Source organism: Triplophysa dalaica, chromosome 3, assembly GCF_015846415.1.
Source record: "Triplophysa dalaica isolate WHDGS20190420 chromosome 3, ASM1584641v1, whole genome shotgun sequence".
Classification (NCBI taxonomy): domain Eukaryota; kingdom Metazoa; phylum Chordata; class Actinopteri; order Cypriniformes; family Nemacheilidae; genus Triplophysa; species Triplophysa dalaica.
The window spans coordinates 18,452,112-18,480,011 of record NC_079544.1 but is presented as its reverse complement, the minus strand read 5'-3'; the positions used below and the strand labels follow the sequence as shown (position 1 = coordinate 18,480,011).

The 27,900-nt window shown below is 39.0% G+C and overlaps 4 protein-coding genes across 11 annotated transcripts in view; 3 read left to right on the top strand and 1 right to left on the bottom strand.

The window, feature by feature from the left end:
* The window catches only part of zgc:110158 (uncharacterized protein LOC553590 homolog), a 60,078-nt gene extending 50,421 nt beyond the window's left edge, over positions 1-9,657 (top strand). For 3 of the 5 annotated variants that reach the window (XM_056742742.1, XM_056742740.1, XM_056742738.1), the window contains 11 exons: positions 841-900; positions 1,320-1,386; positions 1,507-1,574; positions 2,891-2,955; positions 3,046-3,091; positions 3,322-3,357; positions 3,726-3,780; positions 4,237-4,307; positions 4,470-4,548; positions 4,715-4,743; positions 4,836-5,922. In XM_056742742.1, the coding sequence (XP_056598720.1) occupies positions 841-900; positions 1,320-1,386; positions 1,507-1,574; positions 2,891-2,955; positions 3,046-3,091; positions 3,322-3,357; positions 3,726-3,780; positions 4,237-4,307; positions 4,470-4,548; positions 4,715-4,743; positions 4,836-5,048 (789 nt within the window). In that variant the 3' untranslated portion in view covers positions 5,049-5,922. The other 2 variants (XM_056742741.1, XM_056742739.1) reach the window with 1 other exon arrangement.
* A 1,919-nt stretch (positions 9,658-11,576) lies between these two features.
* Positions 11,577-14,899, top strand: znf622 (zinc finger protein 622). The gene is made up of 7 exons (XM_056743603.1): positions 11,577-11,669; positions 12,379-12,936; positions 13,020-13,286; positions 13,373-13,535; positions 13,927-14,042; positions 14,223-14,366; positions 14,454-14,899. The coding sequence occupies exons 2-7, from the start codon at positions 12,381-12,383 to the stop codon at positions 14,585-14,587; spliced, it is 1,380 nt and encodes a 459-aa protein (XP_056599581.1). The 5' UTR covers positions 11,577-11,669; positions 12,379-12,380; the 3' UTR covers positions 14,588-14,899.
* Positions 14,900-15,235: 336 nt separating this feature from the next.
* On the top strand, positions 15,236-20,125 carry d2hgdh (D-2-hydroxyglutarate dehydrogenase). 4 transcript variants are annotated; one of them, XM_056742866.1, is made up of 11 exons: positions 15,236-15,360; positions 15,739-15,795; positions 15,900-16,223; positions 16,375-16,432; positions 16,510-16,649; positions 16,772-16,965; positions 17,142-17,310; positions 17,419-17,562; positions 18,392-18,534; positions 18,816-18,981; positions 19,087-20,125. In XM_056742866.1, exons 3-11 carry the CDS (start codon positions 15,902-15,904, stop codon positions 19,347-19,349), a joined length of 1,599 nt encoding a protein of 532 aa, XP_056598844.1. In that variant the 5' UTR covers positions 15,236-15,360; positions 15,739-15,795; positions 15,900-15,901; the 3' UTR covers positions 19,350-20,125. The 4 variants fall into 4 exon arrangements, with proteins under 4 accessions (XP_056598844.1, XP_056598847.1, XP_056598845.1 ...); XM_056742869.1 differs by having other exon boundaries at positions 15,739-15,810; XM_056742867.1 differs by having other exon boundaries at positions 15,253-15,426.
* An 817-nt stretch (positions 20,126-20,942) lies between these two features.
* On the bottom strand, positions 20,943-27,696 carry acvr1l (activin A receptor, type 1 like). The gene is made up of 11 exons (XM_056742870.1): positions 27,574-27,696; positions 26,538-26,613; positions 25,864-25,943; positions 25,113-25,364; positions 24,789-25,003; positions 24,373-24,472; positions 24,027-24,173; positions 23,667-23,942; positions 23,259-23,456; positions 22,909-23,039; positions 20,943-22,619 (listed from the first exon to the last, which is right to left on the bottom strand). Exons 3-11 carry the CDS (start codon positions 25,928-25,930, stop codon positions 22,485-22,487), a joined length of 1,521 nt encoding a protein of 506 aa, XP_056598848.1. The 5' UTR covers positions 25,931-25,943; positions 26,538-26,613; positions 27,574-27,696; the 3' UTR covers positions 20,943-22,484.
* Positions 27,697-27,900: the final 204 nt, after the last annotated feature.

Below are 27,900 nucleotides of genomic sequence, written 5' to 3'. Positions count from 1 at the left end.
CCTGCACACCCCGCCCCCTCCGCCTTCACGCGAACAGGATAAATAATTCAGCCTCCTCCTTGTTCTTGGAGATGGGCCTCCATTCCTTGCTCACACCAGAACCCCCTTCCCCCATCAATAGCGCATTAATATTGTAAAGCCTACCAGCACACTGCACCCTCGCAAACATGGGCATAAATTCACAAGCGCGCCGATTGATCGGTAACCACATGGGCTACGTATGATTGCACGTTGTGGCAAAACAAGAACACACACACTTCATATTGGAGAGCTGTGGTTGTACAGCCGCTGCTCCGACAATACCCAAAACACTCCAATTAGCTGCTGAGACACACGCGCACCTATCCCTCATCCGTAAGCCAGCGTGTTTCTACGAAGGCCATAAAATTGGCGCAGGTCTCTGCTTCTGCGGTCAAGGCCTGTGGGAAGATCGTCAGAGTCGAGTTACATCTAATGGTTTGTATGCCAGGACGCAGGCTCGATTCTGCCCTCACTTGGGTTCTTGTGGTCAGTTTCTTCATTACCGGACTTTCACTGGAAATGTGTTTTGAGTGCACGGTTCATGACCACTTGAGGTCTGACGTCTTGTAGAATTTTGGCAAAAGTGTAAGGGCCTTTAATCGACTCCTAGTGTGGTTTGATGGCCGGATGGAAGTAGTCTGTGCCGATGGTAAAAAAATGAGAGCTGTCAAATGTGCATTTTTGATGTTGCATCTGTCTGTCCATTCCATCTGCTATAGCCTGGCCTGCTGCACTCATTCATTCTGGTGTTTGCAAAGATCTCGCTGTGTTGGTAAACAGCGTTACATGTTGCTAATGCTGCTGTTTATGCCTTTCCAGCCATTCATGTCTCCGCGGTACCCGGGTGGACCACGGCCGTCTCTTCGCATGCCAAATCAGGTACAAAAACTTGCTGTATACCTTCTGTCATTTCTATGCTCATTTTACAGTGTCTTTTGTGTAAAATAACAATGTGTTGTAAAACGTATAGCTCTAACTTGAACTCTCTGTACCTGAAATGCATAGAAGGCACCTTTTTAAGGTTTTGTGAAAAAGTCAACGTGCCATATGCTTCTATTTAACACCAAATGCTAGTGTTTGACACCATGTGGCAAGAAATATGGCTCCTTCAAAAACAAGCAAAGCTGTCTCAATTTGAAGTAGCTGATCAAGTTATATGATATTTTTGAGGATACTTCTGTTGTGTTTTATTTACAAACATCATATATTGAGAATCGTTGTGAATTGTATTCATTGGGTGATTTAGGTCTCTGTAAGAGTTTCATTAAACCTTTTTCATTATGTCTTTGTTTTTTAAGCCTCCTGTAGGAGTTCCAGGGTCACAGCCACTCCTGACAAACAGTTTGGACCCAACCAGACCACAAGGTAACGTCTGTGTTTGCTATCCCCCTGCTTTAAAAACACATCTATGAACGATAAAGCTAAAAAGAGTATTTTATGACTGTAATATAATCATGCTTAATATATGTATTGCATGTTTTATAGGACATCCAAACATGGGCGGCCCAATGAGGATGAATCCTCCCAGGGGTATGGGTGGAATGGGCCCTCAGGTAGGTGTATTATTTGATACATCTATTTCCTCATATTAGACATCAGCTATCTGTATTACGCGTATTTAGAAATTGAACCATTCTTGTATACATTTGAGACCAAAAATCACACTGGGCAAGACAGCAACAGAATCTACATTTTCCCACAGTAGTCAAACGGAGTAGATAAAGAGTCTGAACCCTCTTATTCCTCATTTGACACCTGTGCCGTAAAGCAGAATTCCTCCCTCTCCCATCTCTCTCGTGGTCCTCGTTCTTGGCAAGCAAGGTGGTTCACACATCGGCAGCTGGTGCAGCATCTGTTCGACAAATTGGGTAGAGTGCGGAACAAAGACTCGGGTTAGAAAGAAACAGCTTAGGGCCTCTGAGCCTCTGTCACACTTTGCCCTCTGCCCACGGGCAGCCAGACAGGTGGGCCGCCGTCTGCCTGAGCTGAACTTCTTCAGTCTTCCTAACCTGTTTGGTTAAATCCCCGTCACCGGCTGGGTGATGGTTTTGATATAAGCTGGGGTTTTCAAACTGGAGTCTGAGGACCCCCAGAGGTCCGAAAAGGAAGGACACGGTCCTCTGAAAAGTCTAGATAATAATTGTTTAAACAAGTATAAAATATGTATTAATAAATGAGGTCAAAATAAATTTGATATAGGGTAAAGAGTAAACGAAAGTAGCAAAAAGTAGTTTGTTGTTCATGTATTAAATAGACTAAATCTGATTAAATATATTTTATTAAATAAATAAATAGGGATTGACAGATTTCAGTATATAAAATATACTATAAGACGTTTTTAGCTGCAACAGCATAAACGGACGTTATATGGTCCAAACTTAACTTTCCGTAGACCTCCACTAGAAACCAATAACTGTTGCGTAGTTTTAATTTATTTCAAACATAATTTCGGGGCCAGTGTGTGCATTCGATGAAAAACATAAGTTATTTTATAAAAATGTATATAAAATAAAATTATTTTAACAAATTAAAAAAAACAACCACTAATAAATTGAACAGTACCTTACAATACTCAGTGAAAATATACAATACAGAATAATACAGAAATTGATTTTCATAAATTGCTCAAGGAGATTTAAAATCATTCAATTTTTTTTTTTATTAATTATTTTAAAAACATTAAAAACATTTTTATTTCATTGGGGAAATCCCTTCCCCACCTGCCCAAATTGTTCCTTACTTCAAAGACTGTTTTCTGTAAGAATCACTGATAAAGTTTAATAGCGGATTAAACTCCAGACAGGAAGGTGGATTATTAAAGGTCCATAAAAATTAACATCCTTCTTTGTTTTGTATTTGCCCATTGCAGAGTTATGGTGGCATGAGGCCTCCTCCCAACTCTCTAGGTGGTCCAGGCATGCCCGGCATGAACATGTGAGTCCTTAAGTGTTAAAACACACACGTTATTTAATCCTGTTAAAGCCAGTTTATTCATCTTTTTACGTCTCGCATTTTCCTTTACAGGGGTCCTGGAGTACGTGGCCCCTGGCCAAACCCGAATGCTAACTCGGTAAGTTCATATGTGTGCTGTGTCTCTCTTAGCAGGACGGGCTTTGTGTGAATTGAAACTGTGATGTGGTATTCGATGAAAATAACCCACAGTATTCTGTTATATACAACAAAGAAAATTGAATCGCAAACAAACTGGAATCAGTTAATCGTCTTAAATAACAAAACTTTTAATGTGAAGTTTAACGTTCGATTCTCCATGCATTTACGATCTTTCATTTGTGTTGACAGATAGCATACTCCTCCTCATCTCCAGGCAACTATGTGGTGAGTACCCCACAAAAAGCAGAAAACCTATTGTAAAGGTCTTCTAACGTTCTCTACTATTCTATAGTTTTCTTTAGCTCAAAGGGGGACTACAAAAGGAGTTTTCCTTTGAACACTAAAAGCATATTCAAGCACATATTAAAATGTCTAAATGTATTGGTTTTGCTTAGGAAATCACTATCCTTCCTGGTTTAGCCCCCAGCGTCGCTTCTCTTTAAAAGTAAAATATCTGCACATTAGTCAAAGCAGCTTAATGGTTCCCCAGCGCTTGCGTCTTTGTTTAAGAATCGCTTCTGTAGTAGTTCTTATAAGTATTATTTAACACTGAAAAGCTAAGCAGGGCTTTGTGTGTGTGTTCTCTCCCTCAGGGTCCTCCAGGAGGAGGTGGTCCACCAGGAACTCCCATAATGCCAAGCCCAGGAGGTACATTAGATCCGCTCTACCTCAACCCATTGCATGTCATTCACACACAAACACACAACATCTCTTTAATCAGCTCAGCCGGAAACAATTCACGTCTCTCCAGGAAGAAAGATCCTCAGCGTTTTACAAACACCCTGTTTAACACCCTCTCCCACCCCTCAATGTAACCGCAAGGTTACCTTACCACCTTACTTTTTCCGGGAGAACGGAAAATGGGACATCACCCCTCTTTTTTCCTTTCCACTCGCTTCTGTTTGTGAGCACTGTCTCTTTTGTATTCTCTCTCAGAAGCCATAAATCACTTAAGGAAACAAATTTATTACGGTGATAAAGCGCATCATATTGATCTTGTGTGTTGTTGGGCATCTGAATATACTTGGTCTTGTACGTCAGATGCAGAAAATATTCGGGTCATATTCAAGTGGTAAAGTCTGACTGCTTTCTGTTCTTTTGCAGACTCCACAAATTCCAGTGAGAACATCTACACGATGATGAACCCTATCGGACCAGGAGGCAACCGACCCAATGTAAGTATTAATTCAAGATTTATTTAGTTGCAATTCAATGCTAACCGTCAAGGACACAGATAAATCTATTACTGTTAATAATCACATGAACAATAGAAATGTGTTTACCTCATAGAGCATGTTTACATAATGGTGGTTTGGTTGTAATTGTTTCTGTTTCAGTTCCCCATGGGTCCTGGTCCGGATGGTCCGATGGGAGGTATGGGTGGCATGGAACCCCATCATATGAATGGATCATTAGGTAAGCATTAGGACCATACCGTTGAAAATAAAATAAAAAAGTCATTACATGATCATATGGGAACCAAAATGCTGAGATTTAATTAAGTAAATAAGTAAATACAAAGAATATATTTTTTTATATATTTTATATACATGTGCTATAAATACATAATTCGTTTTTATAGGCTCTGGTGACATGGACGGCTTGCCAAAGGTAAGAAAGGTTTGCCAGTCAAGGTTTTTCCTTTGTTTTCCCATCTCAGGAAGTGACATCAGACCCATCAATTGATTTCCTCTCACTTTCAGAATTCCCCTAACAACATGGCAGGCATGAATAACCCTCCGGGTACACCGCGAGACGATGGAGAAATGGGCGGCAACTTCCTAAACCCATTCCAAAGTGAAAGTGTAAGTAGAGTTGGACCCACACCCAAATTCCTGCCATTCCCCTCACCAGCCAGTCATACAGCTCCGTCCAGCAGGCACTCACTGGCACCTCCCACTGGGCATAAGATTTAAACCTGATCAGAATTGAACATTTAAAACTGAATGGGGTATATGCACACGGGGCGATGACGTCCTGTAACAGCTCTGTTATATCTGGCGCCATAGGGAACAATGGTGTTTCGCTTCAGGGTGCACATAGGATTACGATCAGCAACTTATTATACAAACACTTCGCCATACGTCGCCCACCAAAAAGCACTTAAGGCTATCTGTTTCAAGGTACATCAACAAATATGAAAAAACACTAAGTGAACTTTTGCAATTACTAAAGGCATATGCACAGAGGCACACAATGCTCACCCGTAGTGCTGTCGGTTAGACGAAATTTGAAAGTTTTCTAACTAAACATATCGTTATCACTTGGTGAAAAATCCCCTTAGTGCTATAAGAGTGGAAGTGACCTAGCTGGCAGAGGTTTTAGGGGAAGTACGTCATCGTCCCTTGTGCATAAACTTTATTTCTTAGAAATACTAGTTTGATTGGCATTGAAAGTGTATATGGAAAGTTATTACCAAGAGTGAATGCTGGAATTAGCTTTTGTAATAAAGGACCCAGCAGTTTCCTGGACACAAACTGAAAGGCTATTGGACTTCTATCCTGGAGGGCCGTTTTCTTACAGGGTTCATTAACCCACATCACACACATTGACACAACAAGGTTAAGAAAGTTATAGGCTGGTGTGTTTGTTTGCGGTTGTAACAGGACTGTGGCCCTTTAAGAGCAGCCTGCTTTCTGATTTTTTATTGTCTGTCTTTGGTTACTGCTGTGTCAAGGCAAAATCATGCATTTCCTTGCTGTATTTTGGGACAGTGATGACATGATACCATCTTGTATTTGCGCTGTGTGGATTTTCTCATGATCTCACCTTCACTGTATATCCCCTTTCCCCATTTTCTCTTTCCAGTATTCACCCAACATGACGATGAGTGTGTGATTTCTTGTTTTTATTTTTTTATTTGGGGTTTTATGTTTTGTTTCGTTTTCAAACCCCTTTGACCCCGGTTCCTTTTTAACCCCGCCCCCTTCACGTCTATCAACCCCGGTCCCCCTCGCCCACGGAACTCCGGCTTCGCCGCACAGCCTTCTGGGATGGCCCATGAGCACAGGACTCATATGAAGGTGCCCCATCCCATCTCGTGCAAAATGGCCACCGGCAACAGGAAACAGCCCCAGAGCCACAGGAAGAGCTTGTTGACTGACACTTCCTGCCTCCCAGACTTCCTCTCTGGCTCAGGACACTGACAGGGCTGGACACACGTAGGAAGACAGGTGTGTGTGACCAGCGTCCCCACAGTAGGCCGCGCTTCACCAGGCTGCTCGTCTTTATGAATTCACTCCACTTTTAGACTGATTTTTTTTATCTTTGACGGATGCAGTAGTTTTTACGGTGGAAGATATCTGCACCCGGTACTTTTTCCTCCATTTTACTGTGTACATTTGAAATGCAAAAGGAAACTCACGCTGATGGGTTTGGCTATGAGCTTTTCATTATTCTGTGTATGTATTGTATTATTATCAATTGTTGATTTTATTTTTATTAATATTGTAAGGATGGTTATTGATTAGGTTTTTCTTTTTTGAAGGGACACATTGTATGTCAACCATAAAATCGGACAGAAAAGCACACACCCATAATGCATAATAACACGGTCATGACTTGCAGTCTGTGCTGTGTTTTGTGTTTGCTGTGAATTTTCCCGCAGTTTTAATTCTCTTGACTCACAATTTACAAAACGTCTCTAAAGACAACTGTTCATGCACAGTCACAACAGATGTAGTTTGTTGTCCAAACGTCTGAGGCTGTTAGACATTTTTTTATACAGAAGTTGTGCTGTTATTCCAGATGCTTATATCACTTCAGGATACACAATAGAGCTTTTCACACTTAACATTCTTAACCCTGGGTAAAATCAGTCCATGGTTATCTTGTTGCATGTTTTGCACTCTTTATACTTAAACACGGGTTCATAAATCATCTTGGATATTCAGGTTTTATGATTTCACACTAAATATTTGTACATTGTGGGTTAACATTGCCGTTTTGTTATTTATAAGCAAAATAGCAATGACGAAAAACCTTTATTAATAACTGCTTGTCCATCTGTGGAAAGGATTCGATAGTCACCGTAAACATGCAAAGATATCTACATTCTTGAAAGGGTTCAAGTGGAAATACCCCCAGGATTAAATGCAGTGTGAAAAGCCCTCACAAACTTATTTATTTCAGTTGTTTTTCATAAGTTGATTTATCATGCACATGTTTTGCATGGAACTCTTCTGGACATATTGTACACATTTAAATATGCCAGTCTAAGATGCCTCCTAACGATTTGCATAGTTCTTTTCCTGTTCTCTCTCAGCTTTACTGACCCACATTTCCATCTGCATGAATCCCTGAAGGGTGTCTTTAGTGACAGGCACTGACCAGTTTGTTGGGTGCTTTTCATAGGAAAGTTTATGGTGGGAAATAGAATAGATTCCCGAAACACATTTTGTTTATTGTAACGGTAGCTACTATGTGTTATATTAATACTTGGATTATTTGCCCAAATTGTTTTAAATATATGATAATGATTATATGCTTAATATACATATGTCAGAATATATGTAAGTGTCTGTCTAGCGTAAAAAAAATAATTTCACAGTCTAGTGTGTCATATCTGCAGCACCACATGAAATTGCAGATTGGAGTGGCCCGATATGGAAATGTTGAGTCACCAAGTGAGGTCAAAGGAGTAATGATAATGATAATGATAATAATAATAATAATGCATTTTATTTATAGAGAGCTTTCAAACACTTAAGGATACCTTATACCAGTGGTTCTCAACAGGGTTCTCCAGCTTACATCCATTGCGGGCTCAAGATGACTAATAATTTAAGACGAGACAAAATGAGCATTGAATGAATTTAAAAAAGTTACGTCTCATTATTTTGCCATTTTATAATGAATAAAACTTCGCAGTCAATGTCAAGTTTTAAAGTATTTTATTGGGTAACAATTTTGAAAACACTGGGGCCCTTGGAGTTGGAAAAAACATTGCCTTATACTTAATACAAGACAAACAAAAAGGTTTGGAAAATAGTTTGAAATGACTCACTGCAGCTTTATAGGGACCATTGTGACTGATCAGGCATTGCAACAAGACCCTTTTAGATATCAGTTTCACCACATCCTCCATCTCGTGCTTTCTAGACCTTTTCTGAGCGTTTGGTTTAAGAGTCAATAATATGATGTGACCTTCTGGGATTACTCAATGAGGGATATATGATCTATATGTGCTGTATAACTGTATTATGTAACAGTTTTATAGTATGAACAAAGGCAGTTTTGTTTGACGTGTCGTTTTGTTTTGTCCTTGTGTTTTGGTATTTGTTTTGTACTTTAAACAAAATGTGTTTTGGGGTATCATGGGTTAGAACAGGTAAATTTCAGATGCCACAATCCACCTGCTGATGATACACACACACGTTCTCTCTGTAAGACACAATAACCCCGTTTTCAAGTTCTCCTCAACTCTCCAACACAGACAAACACCGTTTATACAGTGTCTATCTTATTTTATTACTTTGTTTGTTGTAAATACTGTATAATGCATTTTGATATCATTGACATGTTTTGATATTTCAGTCACTACCAATGAATACAGATCTTAGGGGGGAAATATGTAAAGGAAAAACCCATCTTTGTAGTTAAAGAGTCACTCTTCTCCGTTCTTGACTCTCAGCTGTACAGATGTACTAAGTAATCATGCAAATGTAAAGATTTTGTCAGCCTTTACTTCAAAGATTCATGTTTGGGAGGAGAGGAAAGTTAGATCTTTGTGAATAGGTTGGACATAATGACACCCGTTTCACAGAGCAGACGGGTCGGAGCACTGATGCTGAGGACAAAAGCATCCGTTCTCTTTCTCTCATGCGTCCTCACTTTGCACTTTCCAGACAGCAGCCCACCTTTTAACACGATGCCTAAATGAACGTACATGGCTCTTTACATAAAGTGACCACACATTCAATCTTTACTATGAAGGATTTTATCTATTTAAAGTAAAAAAAGTCTCAAAATACTTGTATGGAGTAAGGATGAAAAAGTGATGAAACGGAGGAAACAGTCCTTCCTGTTTTCTTAAGGGTTGCAGTCGCTCCTCGGCCAGTCCTCTGTATGTAAACCACTCACATTGTTGACCATCTCTGTAATTCTATTGTGACCTGTACAATACTGTACCATTAGAGAGGAGATGACGTCATCCAGAGGGGGTTAATATACAGAAAAGAAAAAAATTCTCCTCCTTCGTTCATTGTTTTGTCTGGCAAACAAAAAGCAGTATTGAGCAAAAAGCCGTTTGTCTCCTGGGTTTGCTTTGTATTTCATGTTTAGGGTAGTTTGGATTCTTGTCTTAGGGACTCTTTCTGTCTTGTGTAGTAAATTAAGACGTTCTTTGTATGTTCCTTTATATTGTAAAGTTTCTTTTTAGATTTGAAAGTTGCTTAAAACTGATGAAAAAAGTGCATTGATAATGTATTTTTTGTTTTTTTTCATGAAGTTGTTATTTTTTGCTTGTCCCTTCGTTGTAGATACAAATTAAAGACTAATAAAATAACATAACCCCTTTTACCAAGAGTTCATGTTTTCCCAGTTCTTAATTTATTAAAATGTACCTGTTTTTCAATGTGTTGTGTTCCTTTTGTGTCTCCTGTTCCATCTCTCGTTGCGGGTAATATTTAGCTTCGATAATAGCTTTTCATTTTAGTCCTGGTTTCCTCCACTAAGCGAAGTTACACTACCTTTTTCTGGCTGTGATGTGTTGCCATCTGGAAATTCAAACACAAGAAGAATCGCAGAACAGTTTACAATACATTGAAAGACTACATGAAAGGAAATCAAATATATTATTGTGGATTGTAAAAAGGTAGATTGATATCAATGACTATATGTCAGTTTATTTATAATCTTAAAACCTTTTATGAAAAAGAAAAGTACTTCTGGGTATTGTATGTGTATTAACGAGTAAAGAAAATCATGTTTTCCTTGTTACTTATTTGGTTATATTTTAACTCTGTGTTAATTTAAGTAATTCAGAAAGCATATATTTGGTTCCTGCAAGGTAAAGAAGCCCTGCTTGAGAGATGTATAGCTTACTGATGATTCCATTTGTGTCGCGTGACTATCTACTGATAATATAGAATACTGTTCAGAGAACAATGTAAAAGAAATTCAAAGAAACAAAAATATATAATATAACCACTTATAATCACCACTTTTTAAAAACTTTATATTTTTTTTCTAAAAAGTGAATACTAGTTTCTTTGTAACGCTATGAAACTTCCAACTTTGGAAATATTTGACCACACTTTTCCTCGGACTTCCAACTCTTTATCCAAAAAATATTTTTGGTTTCATTGCTGACCAGTGTTGGGTGTAATTAGTAACTGTAATTTAATTACTTTTCCCTTGAAAAAGTAAAGTAAGGGATTACTCATGTTTTCTGTAATTTAAATAGTTACTTTTGATGTAATTAAACTAAATACTTTGTTAAATATATGCGTGTGCAATAGCGTAATTGATTTCAAAATTCAAAGTCTTACTTTAAAATCCATGCTTTAATGTATAATTCTCACATTTGTAATACTTTGGTCAGTTAATAATATTATTTGAATGAATTCAATAAGCCGTTTCATGTATATTCTTGAATAACTTAACTTATCAAGGTTGATGTAGGATATAGAAAGTTATTAGTAATGAGTAACTAAATACTTTTTGGACAGAGTAATTTGGACAGTAATCTAATTACACTATTGAATATGTAATGAGTAACTAGTAATTAATTACTTTTTCAGAGTAACTTACCCAACACTGTTGCTGACACACAGAAAAAGAGATAGGCACCCATTCTAGGCTAATGAAAATACAAGAATGTGAACAGTTGCTCCAATGTCCATCGTTGTTACAGACCGTGTACTTGGGCCTATCAGCAATAAACTTAAAAAATGGCAAATAAATAACAAGGAAAATCAATAAATAAAGAAATCAAATTTATGTTCCCAAATAATACATTAGCATATGTGTTAGAAGCTTATTGTAGTTTACCAGTATAAGTATGTATAAACATTTGGGGCCGGTTTCAGACAAGGCTTAGCGTAAACCAGGACTATGCCTTAGTTAAATTAGGTATTTACGTCGCTTTTAATAAAATGCCTTTAATGAAACATTACTGATGTGCATCTTGAGACAAAACAATGTCAATGACACCCTTAAGATTTATCAGGGCCGTTTATTTTCAGTTAAGACAGCTCAAACATTCATTTTCGTCTTGGACTAGTCTTAAACCCGATTTATAAACTCATAATCTGTGCTTGACAAAGGGGTGGTTTCCCGGACCGGGTTTAAGACAAGTCCAAGACTAACTTAAATGTTAAAGGTGTCTTGATCAAAAACAACTTACACTGACATTTCTTAAATAAGATCATTGCCAGTGTTGTGTGTCGAGATGCACACCAGTATGTTTACGGTCATCCAGACCGCGGGGTGGCGCTGTGATTGACAGACTGTCTTTCGTTTGCAAGGCCAATCCTCGTGTTGTCAGTGGAGAGAAGCTGTCGTGTAAACTTTAACTGCGTATTCTTTAAAAGCAGGTAAGACAGTCAGATTGATCTTAATGAATCAAAGCTAATTCGCTCTAAATTAATCTTTTAAATCACAGAATATCCGTATTATGATTGTATACTTCGTCTTTAGTATGATCACGCTGCTGGTTTGTATAGAAAACAATAAAACTGTAATAGTTTCAGATAATCAGATCAGACTTGATGTTTGTTATTTCGTTTATAAAGACGCGTCATCGTGCTGAACAGAAATGAATGTGATACCCAATGAATGTTTGCGTTAGTTTCCATCAAGATACAAGCAATGAGGTTATGCTTCAACTTATTAGCCACGATGGTATTCAATAAGAAAGATGTGAAACATATCTTTTTGTCTTCCATACATTCCTCTGTCTGGGGGATTATATTGGTTTTAATGGAAACTATGTGGTCTCTGTTGGTCTCTTTAGTGGTGATGTGTTGGGTTCTATTGGTGGGATGTTTATAAGACAATTCCTACTGTTTTTAGGCTCTAATGTTGGACAGTGACTATGGTATACAGCTGATGATTCGTAATGGTATTTGTAATAGAAAGCATTCAATTACTTTTGTTTTTTTCAGCAGACATGGACTCTGAATGCTTTACACTTTTTGAGAATCCCATAAGTGAACTATGAGTCCACATTAGTTATCATAATTTTACTGATCACTTTTTTAAGTGAAACCTTTGTTACATCATTTATTTTGTTCTTCTTTGCAGTGATGTCGTACACGTGCATCAGTTGCCGTGTGCAGTTTTGTGATGGCGAGGTCCAGCGGGCGCATTATAAAACAGACTGGCACCGCTACAACCTGAAGAGAAAGGTTGCAGAGATGCCTCCAGTCACAGCCGAAAACTTCCAGGAACGAGTGCTGGCCCAACGGGCCGCACTGGAGCAACAAAGTCAGGCCAGCGGGCACAGCTCTACCTACTGTGCCACCTGCAACAAAAAGTTCTCCAGTGACAACGCCTACTCCAATCACATCCAGTCCAACAAACACCAGCAGGCAGAGAAAAAAGCACTGGCTGCTGCCCAGGAGGCCGTCCAGAGAATGAATGAGAAGAATCTGGAGAAAGGTGCGGGGCTGGAAAAAGATGTACAAAATGAAGCTCTTCAGAAAGCACTCAAAGAACAACAGAGACCCGCCCCTTTTAAAGCCACGCCCACAGAGAAACAGTTTAGACAGAGGCCCGAAAAATCACCTCGGTTGGAGTGGTTCGTGCTGCAGGCCAAGAAGATTGCAGCGGAGGAGGGCGAGATAGAAGAAGCGGAGGAGGGTAAGAACAGGTGGCAGTGTTGCTTTTGAGTTGCTAAACTTTTTTCTAATGTCTCATTTTATGTATCTCCATATCGTATACAGAATGGGAGGATGTTGATGATATGGATGATGATGATGATGAAGAAGAAGAAGAAGAAGAGGAGGAGGAGGAGGAGGAGGAGATGGAAGAGGACTCTGCATCCGGGCCAGCATTGAGCTCTGATACGATCCCAATGACAGATTGTCTGTTCTGTGGACACCACTCACGCTCACTGTCCCGAAACGTAGCACACATGACTAAAACCCACAGCTTCTTCCTCCCAGATATTGAGTATCTGGTGGACCTGAGAGGACTTCTTTCATACCTGGGTTAGTCGGAGCCTTTGAGTTAGAAGCAGAATGATCTGTGTGTGTTTGTACAGAGTTGTTTTTTCAATATGCGTGTTTTTCTGTAGGGGAGAAAGTTGGCGTTGGTAAGGTGTGTTTATGGTGTAATGAGAAAGGGAAGTCGTTCTACTCTACAGAAGCGGTGCAGGCACACATGACCGATAAGAGTCATTGTAAACTCTTCACAGACGGTGATGCTGCACTTGAGTTCGCAGACTTCTACGACTTCAGGTAATTTCTCAGATATTTGTCAGTTAACTTTGACAGGGTGGATTTTTGTGGTGCTTGTTGATTTTTTGCTGTCTCTTTGTTGGATTGTCATTTGTCTGCTATTTCTAATTCTCAGTAAAGATGTTTAGTAGTAACTATACTTATATTGAATGAGTTGTAATTTGTTCCGCCAAATCTGCCAAATGCATAAAAATGTTGATTTACTTGGCAAGTTATATCTGATTTTGGATATTTAATAACGCTCGCTGTTTGCTTGATGAAACTAGGATTTACAACAGACATTTGTATGTGTCCGAATAAATATTCTGTTGTTCTCTCAAGTATGTAATCCTCTTAATTTGTGGCTATTCTATGAAAAATTCAAATAAAATTTGTCTCTGTACATTTCCAGGAGTAGTTATCCTGATGCTAAGGATGGAGATGATGTGGAGATGAAGGATGGAGACCTGCCTGATGAAAAGACTTTTGAGTTTGATGATGAGACTTTGGAGTTAACATTGCCCTCAGGTGCTTACCAGCAGCTGGATTAACATATCAGATCTGTTTCATCATAAGAATTATCGTGTTTTTCATTATTTTAATTGCTGGTAAAATGATAAGTGCTGATCTTGGATTAGTGTTAACCTCTGAAACATTTCTTTGACGCATAATGAAAGTATATATAACTCTATATTTTCTCTGTTTTAGGTGCTAAGATCGGCCATCGCTCTCTGATGAGGTACTATAAACAGAGGTTTGGCGTTCAGAGAGCACTGGTTCCAGCTCATAACCAGAAGGCTGTGGGTCGGGTTCTTAAACAATACAGAGCGCTTGGCTGGGGAGGAGACTTTGGTAAGTTATGCTTACTATTGTGCATGACATACAAAACGAAATTATGTGGCTCTTTTTTGTCATTTTAAATTGTATTTTGTGTTGCAGGTAAGGGCTTCGTGAGCCATCAGCAGAAGGACATGCAGTATGTGCGGAGAATGAAGTCCAAGTGGATGCTGAAGATGAGCATGAACAATAACTCCATCAAGCAGACACATTTCAGATCTCAAGTCATGTTCTAAATGAATATCTCTCCACCAAGATCAGACGTAACCACCTTAAGAAAGAGACATGATGTCTCAGATATGTGTTGAGACTAAATCAGGTGCTGCTAATGTTGAAATTAAAGAATGTAATGTGTGTAATGGAGTTTATCATGAAATACTTGGCTCCAAATGTCAAGAAATAATAATGATGTGCTAGTCCAGCATGAACACCTGACAGATAAAGCGTTTGGGAAACAATCTGTAAAGACACATGCTACCATTTGTAATTAATAATTTAGAGATTCAATATTTGTGAATTGTCAATAAGAAATAAAAATTAACAAAACAGCTTTGGAGGGTTTTTTTTTGGAAGATAAAATTAAAATATTGTTTCTTGAACATCCGTTTAATATTTGGAAATACTTAGTTAAACGGTGCATATCCAAGAACATGCATATGATTGAAAATACTATTTTAATGTATATGTTGTATTTTTCTGTTCCCCATTTTGGAAGTTGCTTAAATGTATGATATGTTGAGATACTGTAAATAAAGTTAGGAAAGTGTATAGATTAAATCGACTTCCAAAGGCAAAAATGTGAATAGCTCAGGAACAAAACAATCCACTCCTGGCCGTCAGATGGCGCTGTTTCTCTTTATTATTCTCCGACAGAAAACTCAAAGGTCACGAGGAAGTAAAGATAAATATATGAGTGCAGTAACAGTACTGTGTTGCAGACATGTCATAAGATTCATTATATTTGTAATATAATGTGAAATAAGCCACAACTCCCTTCTCGTCTGACACAGTAGGTTTTCTACCAGTCCTGTACATGATTTTGAATTCATGCAGCGAATCCTCAACAAAAATCTTTGTGAGTTATTTAAATGAAGGCAAAACAAGCTTTAATATAAGATGAAATGACTAAAATATATAGTTTTTATTTGTTCTTATATTTCATAACAAATAAAACAATTCTGGTTATGCCAAGCTTGAATATTTTACTACGTAGACATTCTGCCCTACAAGGCAAAAGACCTTAACTCGCAAGTGTGGAAAATGTGGTAAAACGACTTTGAATATTTGTGTTTAATTTCTCATGGCTTTGGACGTTTCAGCCCATTATTCTCCCCCAAATATATTTTTTTATCAACATACTAATCCAAATAAATGTTTGCCTTTGCAGTGCAGCATTGTGGACGTTGCAGTATTGTTGTGGATGATCGGGTGCCTTCAACATAAGGTTTCTAAAAATAAAGTACAAAGACTGAATAAAGTGCGTGCATTAAATACAGTCTTTGATATGAGATTGATCTGAATCTGTTTTTCTTTTCTCCACTTCTGTAGATATGGGCACCCTTCAGAAGTTAAGAAGACTTTTCAGTTGGTCACTATTCCCACAGTCCAGCACTGTTCTCACTGTGGTGAGCAGAGAGAGATCGGACAGAGCTCTGAAAATGTCTTCAAGCCAGTTTATTCAGCATCGCTATGTGCACAGCAGAGGATTTGGAGACAGTTTAGCCAATCCAAGTGCTGCCCCACCACGCTCACCCTTCTCCAGGGTCACCCAGGAAGACCTTGACTTCTTTAGAAAGCTGCTGTCTGGAAGAACCATCACTGATCCAGACTTACTGAAGTCCAGCAACGTAGACTGGCTCAAGTCAGTGCAAGGTGAATGAAGCTTTCAAGGGATAGTTCACAAACATGTAATTCTGTACACGATTGCAGAATTGATCATTTTTAGATGAACTTATTATATAAAGTTGGATATTTTTGGAACGATGTATTTCAGTTGATTCTAAAAAGGACTTTGTTATGGCAGGTCATAGTGAAGTACTCCTGAGACCCAAAACAACAGAAGAGGTTTCTCACATTCTCAGGTCAGAGTTCCATCACGTTGAATTTACAGCTGTATTCAGTAATAAAAATCCTTAAAATCCTTCATTGTTTTTCACAGGTATTGTAATGAGCGTAATCTGGCAGTGTGTCCACAGGGAGGGAACACGGGTCTGGTGGGAGGAAGTGTCCCTGTGTTTGATGAGATCATCCTCTCCACTTCCCTTATGAATCAAGTCCTCACTTTTGACAGCATCTCAGGTTTGCATCAAATATAATATAGATCACATACAGCATCCTTTAGTAAACCATTTTATCTTATTAAACATCAACCATAATGATTTAAAATGGTCTCTTGAACAGAGTTGTTTGGCATCTTTCAGGTATCCTCACTTGTCAGGCAGGATGTGTGCTAGAGAACCTGTCTCAGTATCTTGAGGAGGAGGATTTCATCATGCCTCTGGATCTCGGGGCAAAGGGAAGCTGCCATATTGGAGGGAATGTGGCTACTAACGCAGGAGGCCTCAGACTGCTGCGCTACGGGTCGCTTAGAGGAACGGTTTTAGGCCTAGAAGTGGTGAGCGCTACCCATACAAAAAGCATTCTCTTCATATAAAGATGCGTTCCAACTTTCATCTTATACAGTACATAATATTAATGAAGAATACATTGATGCCTTTGTGGCAAGCTTGTGCGTAGAAAGTCATACGCTGTCAAGTCCTTTAACGAATAATTGGACGCTTGTTTGTCCAGGTTCTGGCAGATGGGCGGGTTTTGAACTGCTTGGCCACACTTCGCAAGGATAACACAGGCTATGACCTCAAGCAGCTTTTCATTGGCTCTGAAGGGACGTTAGGAGTAATCACAGCTGTTTCTATCCTGTGCCCACGTAAACCTAAAGCCGTCAACGTGGCATTTTTAGGTAAACATTCTGAAATGTCAAACACAACTTGCTGCTATGGTGACTTCAATGTCTCCACTTAAAGTATAAATTTTGGCTATATTGATTCAATCCACCACGTGTCCTCAGGCTGCTCCAGCTTCCAACACCTGCTGGAAACGTTTCAATGCTCTAGAGGGATGCTGGGGGAGATCCTGTCTGCATTTGAGTTTTTAGACGCCTCTTGTATGAAACTTCTGGAGACACACCTGAAACTTACTAACCCCATTAGAGGTAAGCGTCAACAATATTAAATACACTCTTCCTGTTCACATATCTGGTTGGATTCTTCTCATGCCCTGCAATATGTCTGTATGTCTAAGTATTTGCAAATGGTCCAGAATGCAGCTGCATGTCTAGTCTTCAACCAGCCTAAAAGAACCCATGTAACACCCCTCCTGATTTCACTTCACTGGCTGCCAATTGCTGCCCTCACCAAGTTTAAATTGCTGACACTGGCCGTTAGAATGGTAACGGCAATCTTGCTCCTTTACCTTAACCCACTGTTCTTGGTCTACATCCCCTCCCGTCATCTTCAGTCTGAAAATGAGCGACGCCTGGTTGTTCCATCACAGCAAGGCACCAAATCGCTTTCAAAAACCTTCACTCATTCGGTTCCCTGTGGTGGAATGAACTGCGAGACTCCACCCGAACTGCAGCATCCTTCACAATTTTCAAAAAACAACTAAAAACATACCTGTTCCTCAGTTATTTTACTAACAATATCTGTCTATGTCTTGTGTCTAAAAAAACAATTCTTGTTGTTTATTCTCTCCCTTGCTTACTCCAGCTTTAATCCTCCTAGTAGCATGGCTTAGTAAACTTACAGTACTGTTTAGCGTGTTGACAAAATGTTATATGCTGTCCTACTTGTAAGTTGCTTTGGATAAAAGCGTCTGCCAAATGAATAAATGTAAACGTGAGTAACTTGGTAATGAAGATAATGTGAGGGTCTATTTAAACACAAGAATAACAAACACTGGATAATCTTCAGTCTGTTCACTATTGAGAATTTATGCAAAGACAGTGTTTTACTATAATGACAGAGGTATGTCATTTTCAGAGTGTGATTTTTACATTGTCATCGAGACCGCCGGATCCAACGCAACCCACGATGAAGAAAAACTACACAACTTCCTGGAGGAGGTCATGACATCATCACTGGTGACTGATGGGACTGTTGCAACTGAGGCGGCAAAAATCAAGGCAAGTTCCCTTTCACAATGTCAGTGTTCGTTCTGTTGTTTCCCAAATATCAAAATTCTGTCATTACAACACAAAAGAACACAAAAGAAGATATTTTGAAGAAAGTTAGTAACAAAACCAATGCAAGTGAAAGGGTACCAACATCCTTCAAAATATCTTCTTTCGGTTCTGCAGGAGAAGAAAGTTATGGTTTAAAATTACACAAGGGTGAGTAAATAATGACAGATTTCTTTCTTTTTGGTGAACTATCACTTTAACACTTAAGATCTTATGTTATATAGGCATTGTGGTCCTTGAGGGAGAGAGTAACAGAAGCTCTGACGCATGACGGTTACACCTACAAGTATGACATCTCTCTTCCTGTGGAGAAGATCTATGATTTAGTGAAGGACATGAGGGGACATCTTGGAGACATGGCCAAGAATGTTGTTGGTTATGGACATGTTGGTATGGCTACCTTACTCTTAACTTTTCCTTTCAATAATTGTTAAGACTTCTCCAGTATCTGTATATTTATGTCAGGAGGATCAGACCCTTCTTGTTTCATTTCAGGCGATGGAAACCTTCATCTTAACATCACCTCCCCCTCTAAAGACCCAGCCCTCCTGGCTGCCATTGAGCCATACGTGTACGAGTGGACGTCAGAATGGAAAGGCAGTATCAGTGCAGAGCATGGGCTGGGTCTGAAGAAGAGAAACTACATTTACTATAGTAAGCCTTCAGAGGCAGTCGCTCTTATGGGCGACATTAAAGCTATGCTGGATCCTAAAGGCATTCTTAATCCTTACAAAACTCTTCCAGACAAACTTCACTAAGATCCTAATTTTTCTGTTAAAATGTAGTATTGTGATCATTTGAGTTCTAAGAAAAATCATGGTGTTTTCATTCAATCAATCTAATAATTCTCTGCAGGTGCAGGATTTTCTGTATTTGGAACATTCAAACAGATTGAATTTAATAGATCATGCTTAACATTGCACCAATCTTATTTTTTAGCAATGAAACTTTATTTATAAATTGTGTTATTGTTGAACCACTAGTGGCACCGAATGGAATTGCAGAATTGTTGCACTTGTAGTGAAGACCTATTTTTCACCCAGAAGGATTTAAGGAATAGTTCACCCTAAAGTAAAAGATCCAAGTTATCAGAAGGTTTTTAGTAGTTCAGGTCCTGACTTTGTCCAGTCTAGTTCTCTCATCTATACCAGATTTAGTAAACTATTTTTGATGGAGCGGTGCAGTTTTATTTGTCATAGAGCAGTGGGTGTTTTTTATTTAATACAATTTTAGGGAGCTCTATTAAGTAGGATTGGTTGGCTGAAATATAATCAGTGCAATTCTGTGGTTTCCAGAAAACAAGAAATTAAAACCACTGATCGATCATTAGTGTTGATTTAAAAGCAGGACAACACAAGGGTAAGTAAATGACTAAATGATCTGTGGTGGGTGATCTATTACTGTAACCCTTTTGTGCATCAATGACACTACAGTATCTCTTCAAACAAATCAACATGGTTACTGTCCAAGTGAATATCTGAAAGTCTCTTTGATGTGTAAAAAAAGAAGAAATTAAAATTTTGTTTTACTCTTCCTAAGAGCAATGAACATACACACAAACAAATCCTGACTGAGATTGTCATACATTTCAGCATGAATTTGAGGCGCATTACATGTAAAAAGATTCACAATCTTAAAAAAAAAAAAATTTGAACAAAGAAAATCGCACTGAATTTTTCAAATAAAAGCCCAGCATGAGATTTTATTGTTTTCATCAAGTAAATATATCAGAGTTGATCTTGCGTTCATTTCTTACCAAAAATGCTGTTACATCCATTTAGACAATAAAGATTATTTTGGTTAACAGGGGATGGTGCCTTTTAATTGACATGAGAAAATGGCATAATTTGATTTCATTCCATACAAATAAATTCATGCCAGAGTTTATCCATCCTGCTAAATGGAACAAACTCGCATATGAGATACTTTGACTGGAAGAAAGTCTCAGCCTCAGTTTTATAATGTTTTGGTAATGCAACTATTAAAGAGGTACAAAACAAAACTGATCTGTTCCTACAGTGTTCATATGTGGCATGGCTGACATTTACACTTGAAATAACCTTCAATCCCATTATTAAAGCACTGTTATCATAGAGACTGTAGACCTACTGTGAACATCCCAGAAGATAAGGAGGCCATTTCCAAGCAGATTCACACTGGGGAACCTTTGATAAGGCCTCATTTAGCTTGTCTCCCTGTACATAAAACCCCAAGACAGATACACAATAATCTGCAATAAGGCTCTTTTAATTTCCGGTCTCTGCATGGATAACTATTTGTTATGCAGGACTTTGACGGGTTGACGGGACATGACGGATATACAGATAAAACCACTGTCGTAACACTTCAAATCAAAGAGGTGCATTTTTATTCATAACGGTGTCTTTCATTGTTCCTATAACATCATACATACAAGTTCTTCATTATAACATATATTCACAGTACACAATAGAAATCCCGGTAGTTCCACTGTTGGATTTGATGTAAACGTCTTACAAACGTTAGTGTCAAGATCATTCCCTTCCCACGCTTTATAAAATCAAGCCTTTTGTACAATTACATAAACAAACAGTAATGAATTTTTGAATTGGTAAATAACAATAGTGTTTTCCTTTGTAATCCTCATAAATCCTAGTGACATTGCAATTTTAAATAGCTGTCAATGTTGTTATGAAAATCATCTGCGTTCTTTCAGTTTATGGCATTATGCTGAAAAATGTGATATAAAAGCGTGTTTTTCCGACTTTGACTATCACTAGCTTTCCTAACTGTGTTGACGTGTCACTTTAACACTTAAATTAGGTACATTAGCAAATAACTAACGGCTGATTGTCAGTAAAGAAACATCAAGTGTGAGTGCCGAGCAGAGGCGAAGCAAAAGCCGGAGTGCGAAACGGGAGCAGAAAGGGAAAAACGCTTCGAAAAAGCACGAGAATGTGCTACGATGGCTTTCAATTGGGCAGGCAAAGAGGCAAAACCTTCATGGAGTCATGTCTCCACGATAGGTCAAGAAGGCCTCATAGGGTGATTCGAGCATGACTAGACTATTATTAAACGAACGTTCATCCAAAAATGAATATTCTGTCATAATTTACACTCACTCGCTGTATAACACAGCCGAGTCACGTTGATGACGGCAATGTTATTTGTGATTAAATATTTCCTTAACCTCTGCTTCAGAATCGTGATTTTCTAAATGGGCCTGATAAATAATCTTTAGTTCTTTAATGTACATAGTGTTTGTAACAAAATGTGTATAACACAATAATACCCAAAATCACATGACACCTATGCAAATTCAGTAACTGTTGTGGTGACGTCAGCGTCACAGATTTCAATATACAAGAGTCATCAGGACAATGACCTTTTAAAAGCTTAAAAACCATCCGCCTTCTAAAAGCAATTTTGAAAACGCTGAAAAAGTTCTTCCAGCCATACTACGGTCCATGCACACTACAGGGATTGAAATTTAGCCTGTGTATCAATCCTTTGTTTTTGTTTGAAAAAGTAATAACCTTTTGCTCACCAATGGTTAAATGGACAAGATGATGGCATTAAGTACAAAGAATCCATTCCAGATTATTCAGTCCATTCAGACAGGCCATCATACCTGGATTCCTCAGAGATAAAACCATCTCTGTAAGAATTCTGCTTGCTTCCAGAAAAGAAATAAAATCCAAACCGGGTCAGTGGGAAAACAAGACGATCCATAAAATAGACTGATTTTCTATATAAAGATGTTTTAGGCCAAATGCAGGAAGAACAGAAAGTGAACAAACAGCATGTTAGAAATGCGATAGATGCCGGTGCTGGAATCCAAATGATTTGTAACACACAGTGCGTGTTTAATGATTGGGCGAGCGCTCAGTAGTTTTGTGGCTCTCTCTCTGTTTTCAGCAGTCAGTTTTGCCCTTCTCCAGCGAACTGTAAATTTTATCCAAAGTCTTTTTGATGCGCAGCGCGGTGAGCCGAGCTGAAGGGTTCTGGTACCAGCACTCTTTCATCAGCTTCACCAATGCGGACAGGGTCTGTAAGCGAACACATACATGTTTAAAGTATACATATTTAGTAAATTATTATAGAATAATGCTATTCTTAAGCATGTTTACTTCTGTGAAATTATGTTATTTGTCTTCTTTTAATTACTGTTTTCACAGATACCTGTGGGTCCCCATATTATTGTTTTTTTATATTTTTTTGTGTGGACATATGGCCCTAGTACGGTGCGATTCAAACCTTTAGCTTTAACAGAGCATTAACAGAGCTCATGGCCTCAGAACTGTTCTCTCTAAAGAAGCAGGAATCATCAATACTTACAGGATCTGAAAACCAGCGATTGGGAATGAAAGGCCTCTGCTGCTCCACACAAACCACTTTTCTCATCTCATCAAAGCTCGGGTCGTTCGGCACCAGGTCGTAGAACGGTGGCTTGTACTCTTCCACGATTCCTACAAGATCAGAGAAAGACTTACTTGACAAACATTCACATAAATGCATTTGTCAGATGCTTTCATGTAGAGTATCTTTTCAGTACATTCAAACTATGCATTTTATCAGTAGATCAATATCCTGGGGATCAAACCTGTGACATCTTAGTTTTCCTTTGATGGATGTTGGATTTGTTTAATCTAAGATGCATCTTTCTAGAGTTATTTCAGGAAACTGACCGTTACTGATGGTCCGGCGGGCGATCTCCCAAAGCACCAACCCAAAGGCCCATATATCCACTCTCTTATAGGCATCAAAACAATCCGTCTGAATGGTCTCGTCCAGAACCTCTGGAGCCATGTAGCGCTTGGTTCCCACTTTAGGATTGTTACCTACATCCAGCTGATTATCAGACTGGGTGTGTGTTACTGCAAGACCTTCAGAGAGAGACAGCCGGTTCAGTGTTATGTAATGTTGCTTCTACTGGTTCTACTTCTACCTTATATTAACAGTGTTTAGATATACAAAGTTATCCTTTTAAAAATACTTTTGAAAAAGGAAAGGAACTGAATATACATTCAAAACCCAAGACCTCAAGATATTTAATAAGAATTAAGGAAACTGAATATGCAAACAGTCTTAAGTACCCAGGTCGGCGATGCAGCACTGCAGGTCTTTCTTCACTAGTATGTTCTTGCTCTTCAGGTCTCTGTGAGCGATGGCTGGTTTCCCCTCAGTGCCAAAGATCTCTGTGTGCAGGTGCACCAGCCCGCTGGCAACTGATGCCGCCATGTGCAGGCCATCTGCCATCTCCACGGCAACGCGCTGCAGGTAATCGTAGAGAGAGCCGTTCTCGTGGTAGTGTGTGATGAGCCACAGCTGAGTGCTAGAATTTCGGGAGGTCATGTCTGAAGCCATGAAGCCTGCAAAGCGTTGATCATATATCAGCTGTGCAAACTTCTTCATCAATAACGCCCTACTGATTTTTCATTGGACTAAAAACTCACCTAATATATTATCATGTCGTAGTAGAACAGTGTTATATATTTCCGTCTCTCTAAACCATGATTTCTCATCCCTGGAGGAGAAGATCTTCACAGCCACGTTTTCTCCTTGCCACTGTCCTCTCCACACTTCCCCATACCGTCCTTTACCTGAAAACACGAGAGATCTCATTCCAGACATCACTGTCATTGATTCAATGACATCCATTTAAAAGGCCCTACTAGAGGAAGTATTCACTGTATCTTTATGGATGATCTAGGTTTTAACGCATCTTAGACACATGGTGGTTATATTAAACGCCTGTGAGTATAGTTCAATAGTACTGCAGGATAAAGTCAGTGGTCTTACCGACACACTCCAACAAGCTGATCTGTCGTGCAACTGTCCTCTGTACCAGGAAGGGCAGCCCTGAACCACTGCCTGATGTGCAGGAGTGATCCATTAAATCCTGGACAAACAACATGAGGTCAGTCATCATCTGCACTGATGAATGAGTACAGAATACTACTATTTAACTTCTGCAACAAGGGGTTCATGGGTAAGCTTGGTAGATGACATCATCAGGGTTTTTATCTCTAGGGTTAAAATTGTATAAAAGAGTACAAATTTAATAGTCTATAAATGAGTTTTTGTGTGTGTAACACACTACACTATGATTTTAAGTTTAATTGTTAGAAATGTTGTGTCACACTTTTCTGCAACATGAAACAGGTGCAATAGTAAGTCCAAATTTGGTAATTCAGTTGTGTAGAAAAACATCATACTGCAAGCGTGCTGTCTCCAACGTTGGATGCGATGAGCCCATCGATGGCCCCCTGTTCTGTGTCAAACTCATGCAGTCTTTCCAGACGCCCGTGATGGAGTCTGCGACACATCAGTATAGCCAGCACAGAGAGCAAACCCAGCACCACAAATGGGCCCAGGACGAAGAGAACCAACATCTCCACACGGTACTGTAAAGCCTTCCCTCCTCCTGGACCTTGAGACACAGACACAGTAAAGATCTCAAACACACTGAACATGTGCTTTAAAACTGATATCTCATATCTCAAAACAAGTCTGTAAATGGTGTAAATGTATGAACTTACTTGTTTGCAGTAGCCGAAGCAGGGTCTCTTTCGACACCTTGGCATTGCACATGTTCTGGGAACAACATTCGACGAAGTGACTAGCGGAGGGCGCTGCGGTGCAAGTCATCAACTTGCTGTCCCGCCCGACCAGACAGCCGCGTTTGAATGTCGTCACATCGTTGCTAACGATGACAGAGGTGTAACACTGGTCTCCAGTACACTGCTCCTCATTGCAGTCACTGCCAACACACATGCACTCAATGGAGACATCTGAAAAGAGAGAGAGATTAATTAAGGAAGACGAGCATGACCTCAGACCTCAAAGCCGAAACTCACTCTCTGTCTGATAACTGACACTGGTTTGTCCTATCTGCCTTCATTTCCTGTGATACTGAACTCTGACAGGTTTACAAATTGACTACATGGGATAAAGGCCAGAGAGCATCAGTGACAAAGATCAATTAACCCAGCATTCATGTTTTATACCCATCTGCATGATGCGCTAGCAGAGTCTGTGGAGAAAAGAGCTGTGCAATTGGAGCTTTCATTATGAACTCCTAAAACTGCTGAAGTCTCAAAGAGCTGACCGTCAGATGCATAGCTCACACAAGAGATGGTTGATGTTGAAGATCTGATTGGCCAGTTTCAAATTATAACAATGTGTCTAAATGATGGATATAAATTATTTATAAATATCAATACAAAAATCTATTCTAATAGTAGCAAATAAAAACATAATACCGCAAAGAAGGAAAACTAAAGATTTTACCTTTAGCAGATGTCTGTACGAATTGAAGCAGGAAGAGAAAGATGATTCGGGTACTGCAATGCCCCATTTGGTTCACTGCACTGAAAAGAAAATGTCAGAGGTGTTACTCATCGAAATCCAAACACAGATACACAACATATCACCTGCCTAACTCTCTAAACATCCCAGATTTCTACAAATCAAAAAGCCAAAATCAATCACCAAACCAGACGCAGAGCAATAACAAACAGAACCGCAAAGAAGACGACTTAATTACATTTTTAGAGAATGCAGCTGTGCCCTGCCTCCCTCCTGCCACAAATACTTGCGCATACACACTCAGAGTGTGTGTCAGACAGGGGCAGTCTCCATGGCAACGGAGGAGAGAGTGATGCCCATTACAGACCATCAAAGAGAATGGAGGGACACTTCAGAATTGGTAGAAAGGAACATGCATTTCGTGGTGAAGAACACACCATTAGGACTTAATAATATCGAAGGAGACAATTGGTCCTTTAAGTGGCATGACTAAGACTTATCACGGAGTAAGGAGAGACTTTGAAAACAGCCTTTAACTGGCATAGCATATTTTTCCAATGCTTCCATAATCCTGACAACTAAAATTGATGTTTCAGAGATCTTCTCTCTAGTGATGCAGTGTTGTGCAATAAGCCAAGAATGGTGGACAGTCTTACTTGTACAAATAAACAGATGACTCTCAACACTGCCGTCCAGTTCGGGCACAACCAGATTCTGCCTTCCCATTGGATCCTATAAAAAAAAGTGCAACACATCAAACCATTGTACACTGATAACCAGACACCAGGGAATGGTTTTGTATATAAACAATTCACACCATAAACTCTAGGTAAAAAAACATGTTTTTTTGTGCATTTCAATTAATATCAAACTGCAATTGGGTTGTTTTGATTAATTGATAATAAAAAGGACAAGAAATGCAGCTAACATAATGAAAAAAATGTGTTATCAAAAAAATCTCCAGGGGTTCATGATCATTGGAAGTAATCAATTACATTAGTATAATTGAGTAATGTTTGCATATAAAAAATACTTTGAGTGACATTCAGTGGGTTGTGAAAAACATCCCTTTTGTTTTGATAAAAACATACAGTCAAGTTAGGATTTTGTAATGTCTTACAAAAGTTGTTGATACATTTATAACATGGTCAATGACACAAACAGGCTTACATCGGAGTACATCTCATTTCACATTTTAAACGTTTCTATTTTGACAATATGAGAAAAGATTCTCATCATTACTCGAGTTGATTCTTACTTTTTCATGTTTTGTCTGGATAACAGTTCTGATAATGGTAAGGAGGGTTTGAAGATGCTCATATATCCTTTATTATCACAATTTAAGTCTTGCAGGTAACAATAAAGTAGACTCTCATGTGACTCACATTCAGAGCTGTTACTAGAAACATTTAAACCACATAAAGTCTATTGGGCTTCAGCATTTCTTATGGCTAATAATATCGATCGGATTATAATTGAAGATCTTTTCAGCAGCAAATCAAAAATAATCAATAAAGCAGCACAAAAGAACAACAAACAGCCTCTATTACGACCCTTTATTCAGACTCTATCTGCTAATCGGCCTGTTTGCTGCATCTGACCGCTGTGCTAACAGTGCTGCTAACAACGACCAGAAATGATCTTCCGCGTTAATTTCAAGCGATTTAAACAAGGATTCAAGACGTTTCTTACCTCTAGCAACGACGCCACGTCATGTTTTGTGCCAGCGTCGCGTTATTTTTATGTTTTATGTGAAGTCGTGTTGTACGCGTTGACAGACAGTCTGCCGCCACCCAGAGAGACTGAGGAGACAGCGCTATGACGTCACCATAAACAAGTCGACGGGCGAGTGCATTGTGGGATAGCGCAGTCCGCCGATTCTTCTGACACTGGACGCTTTCCTGCCGCGTTTGAAGTTGAATGTTTAAATCTGGGATGTGTGTGGATGTTTTTACTTGTTTTGTTTGCGTGCAAGAGACATGCTTGCTGCAATAATTGTGCTTTTTTGTTACAAATGGT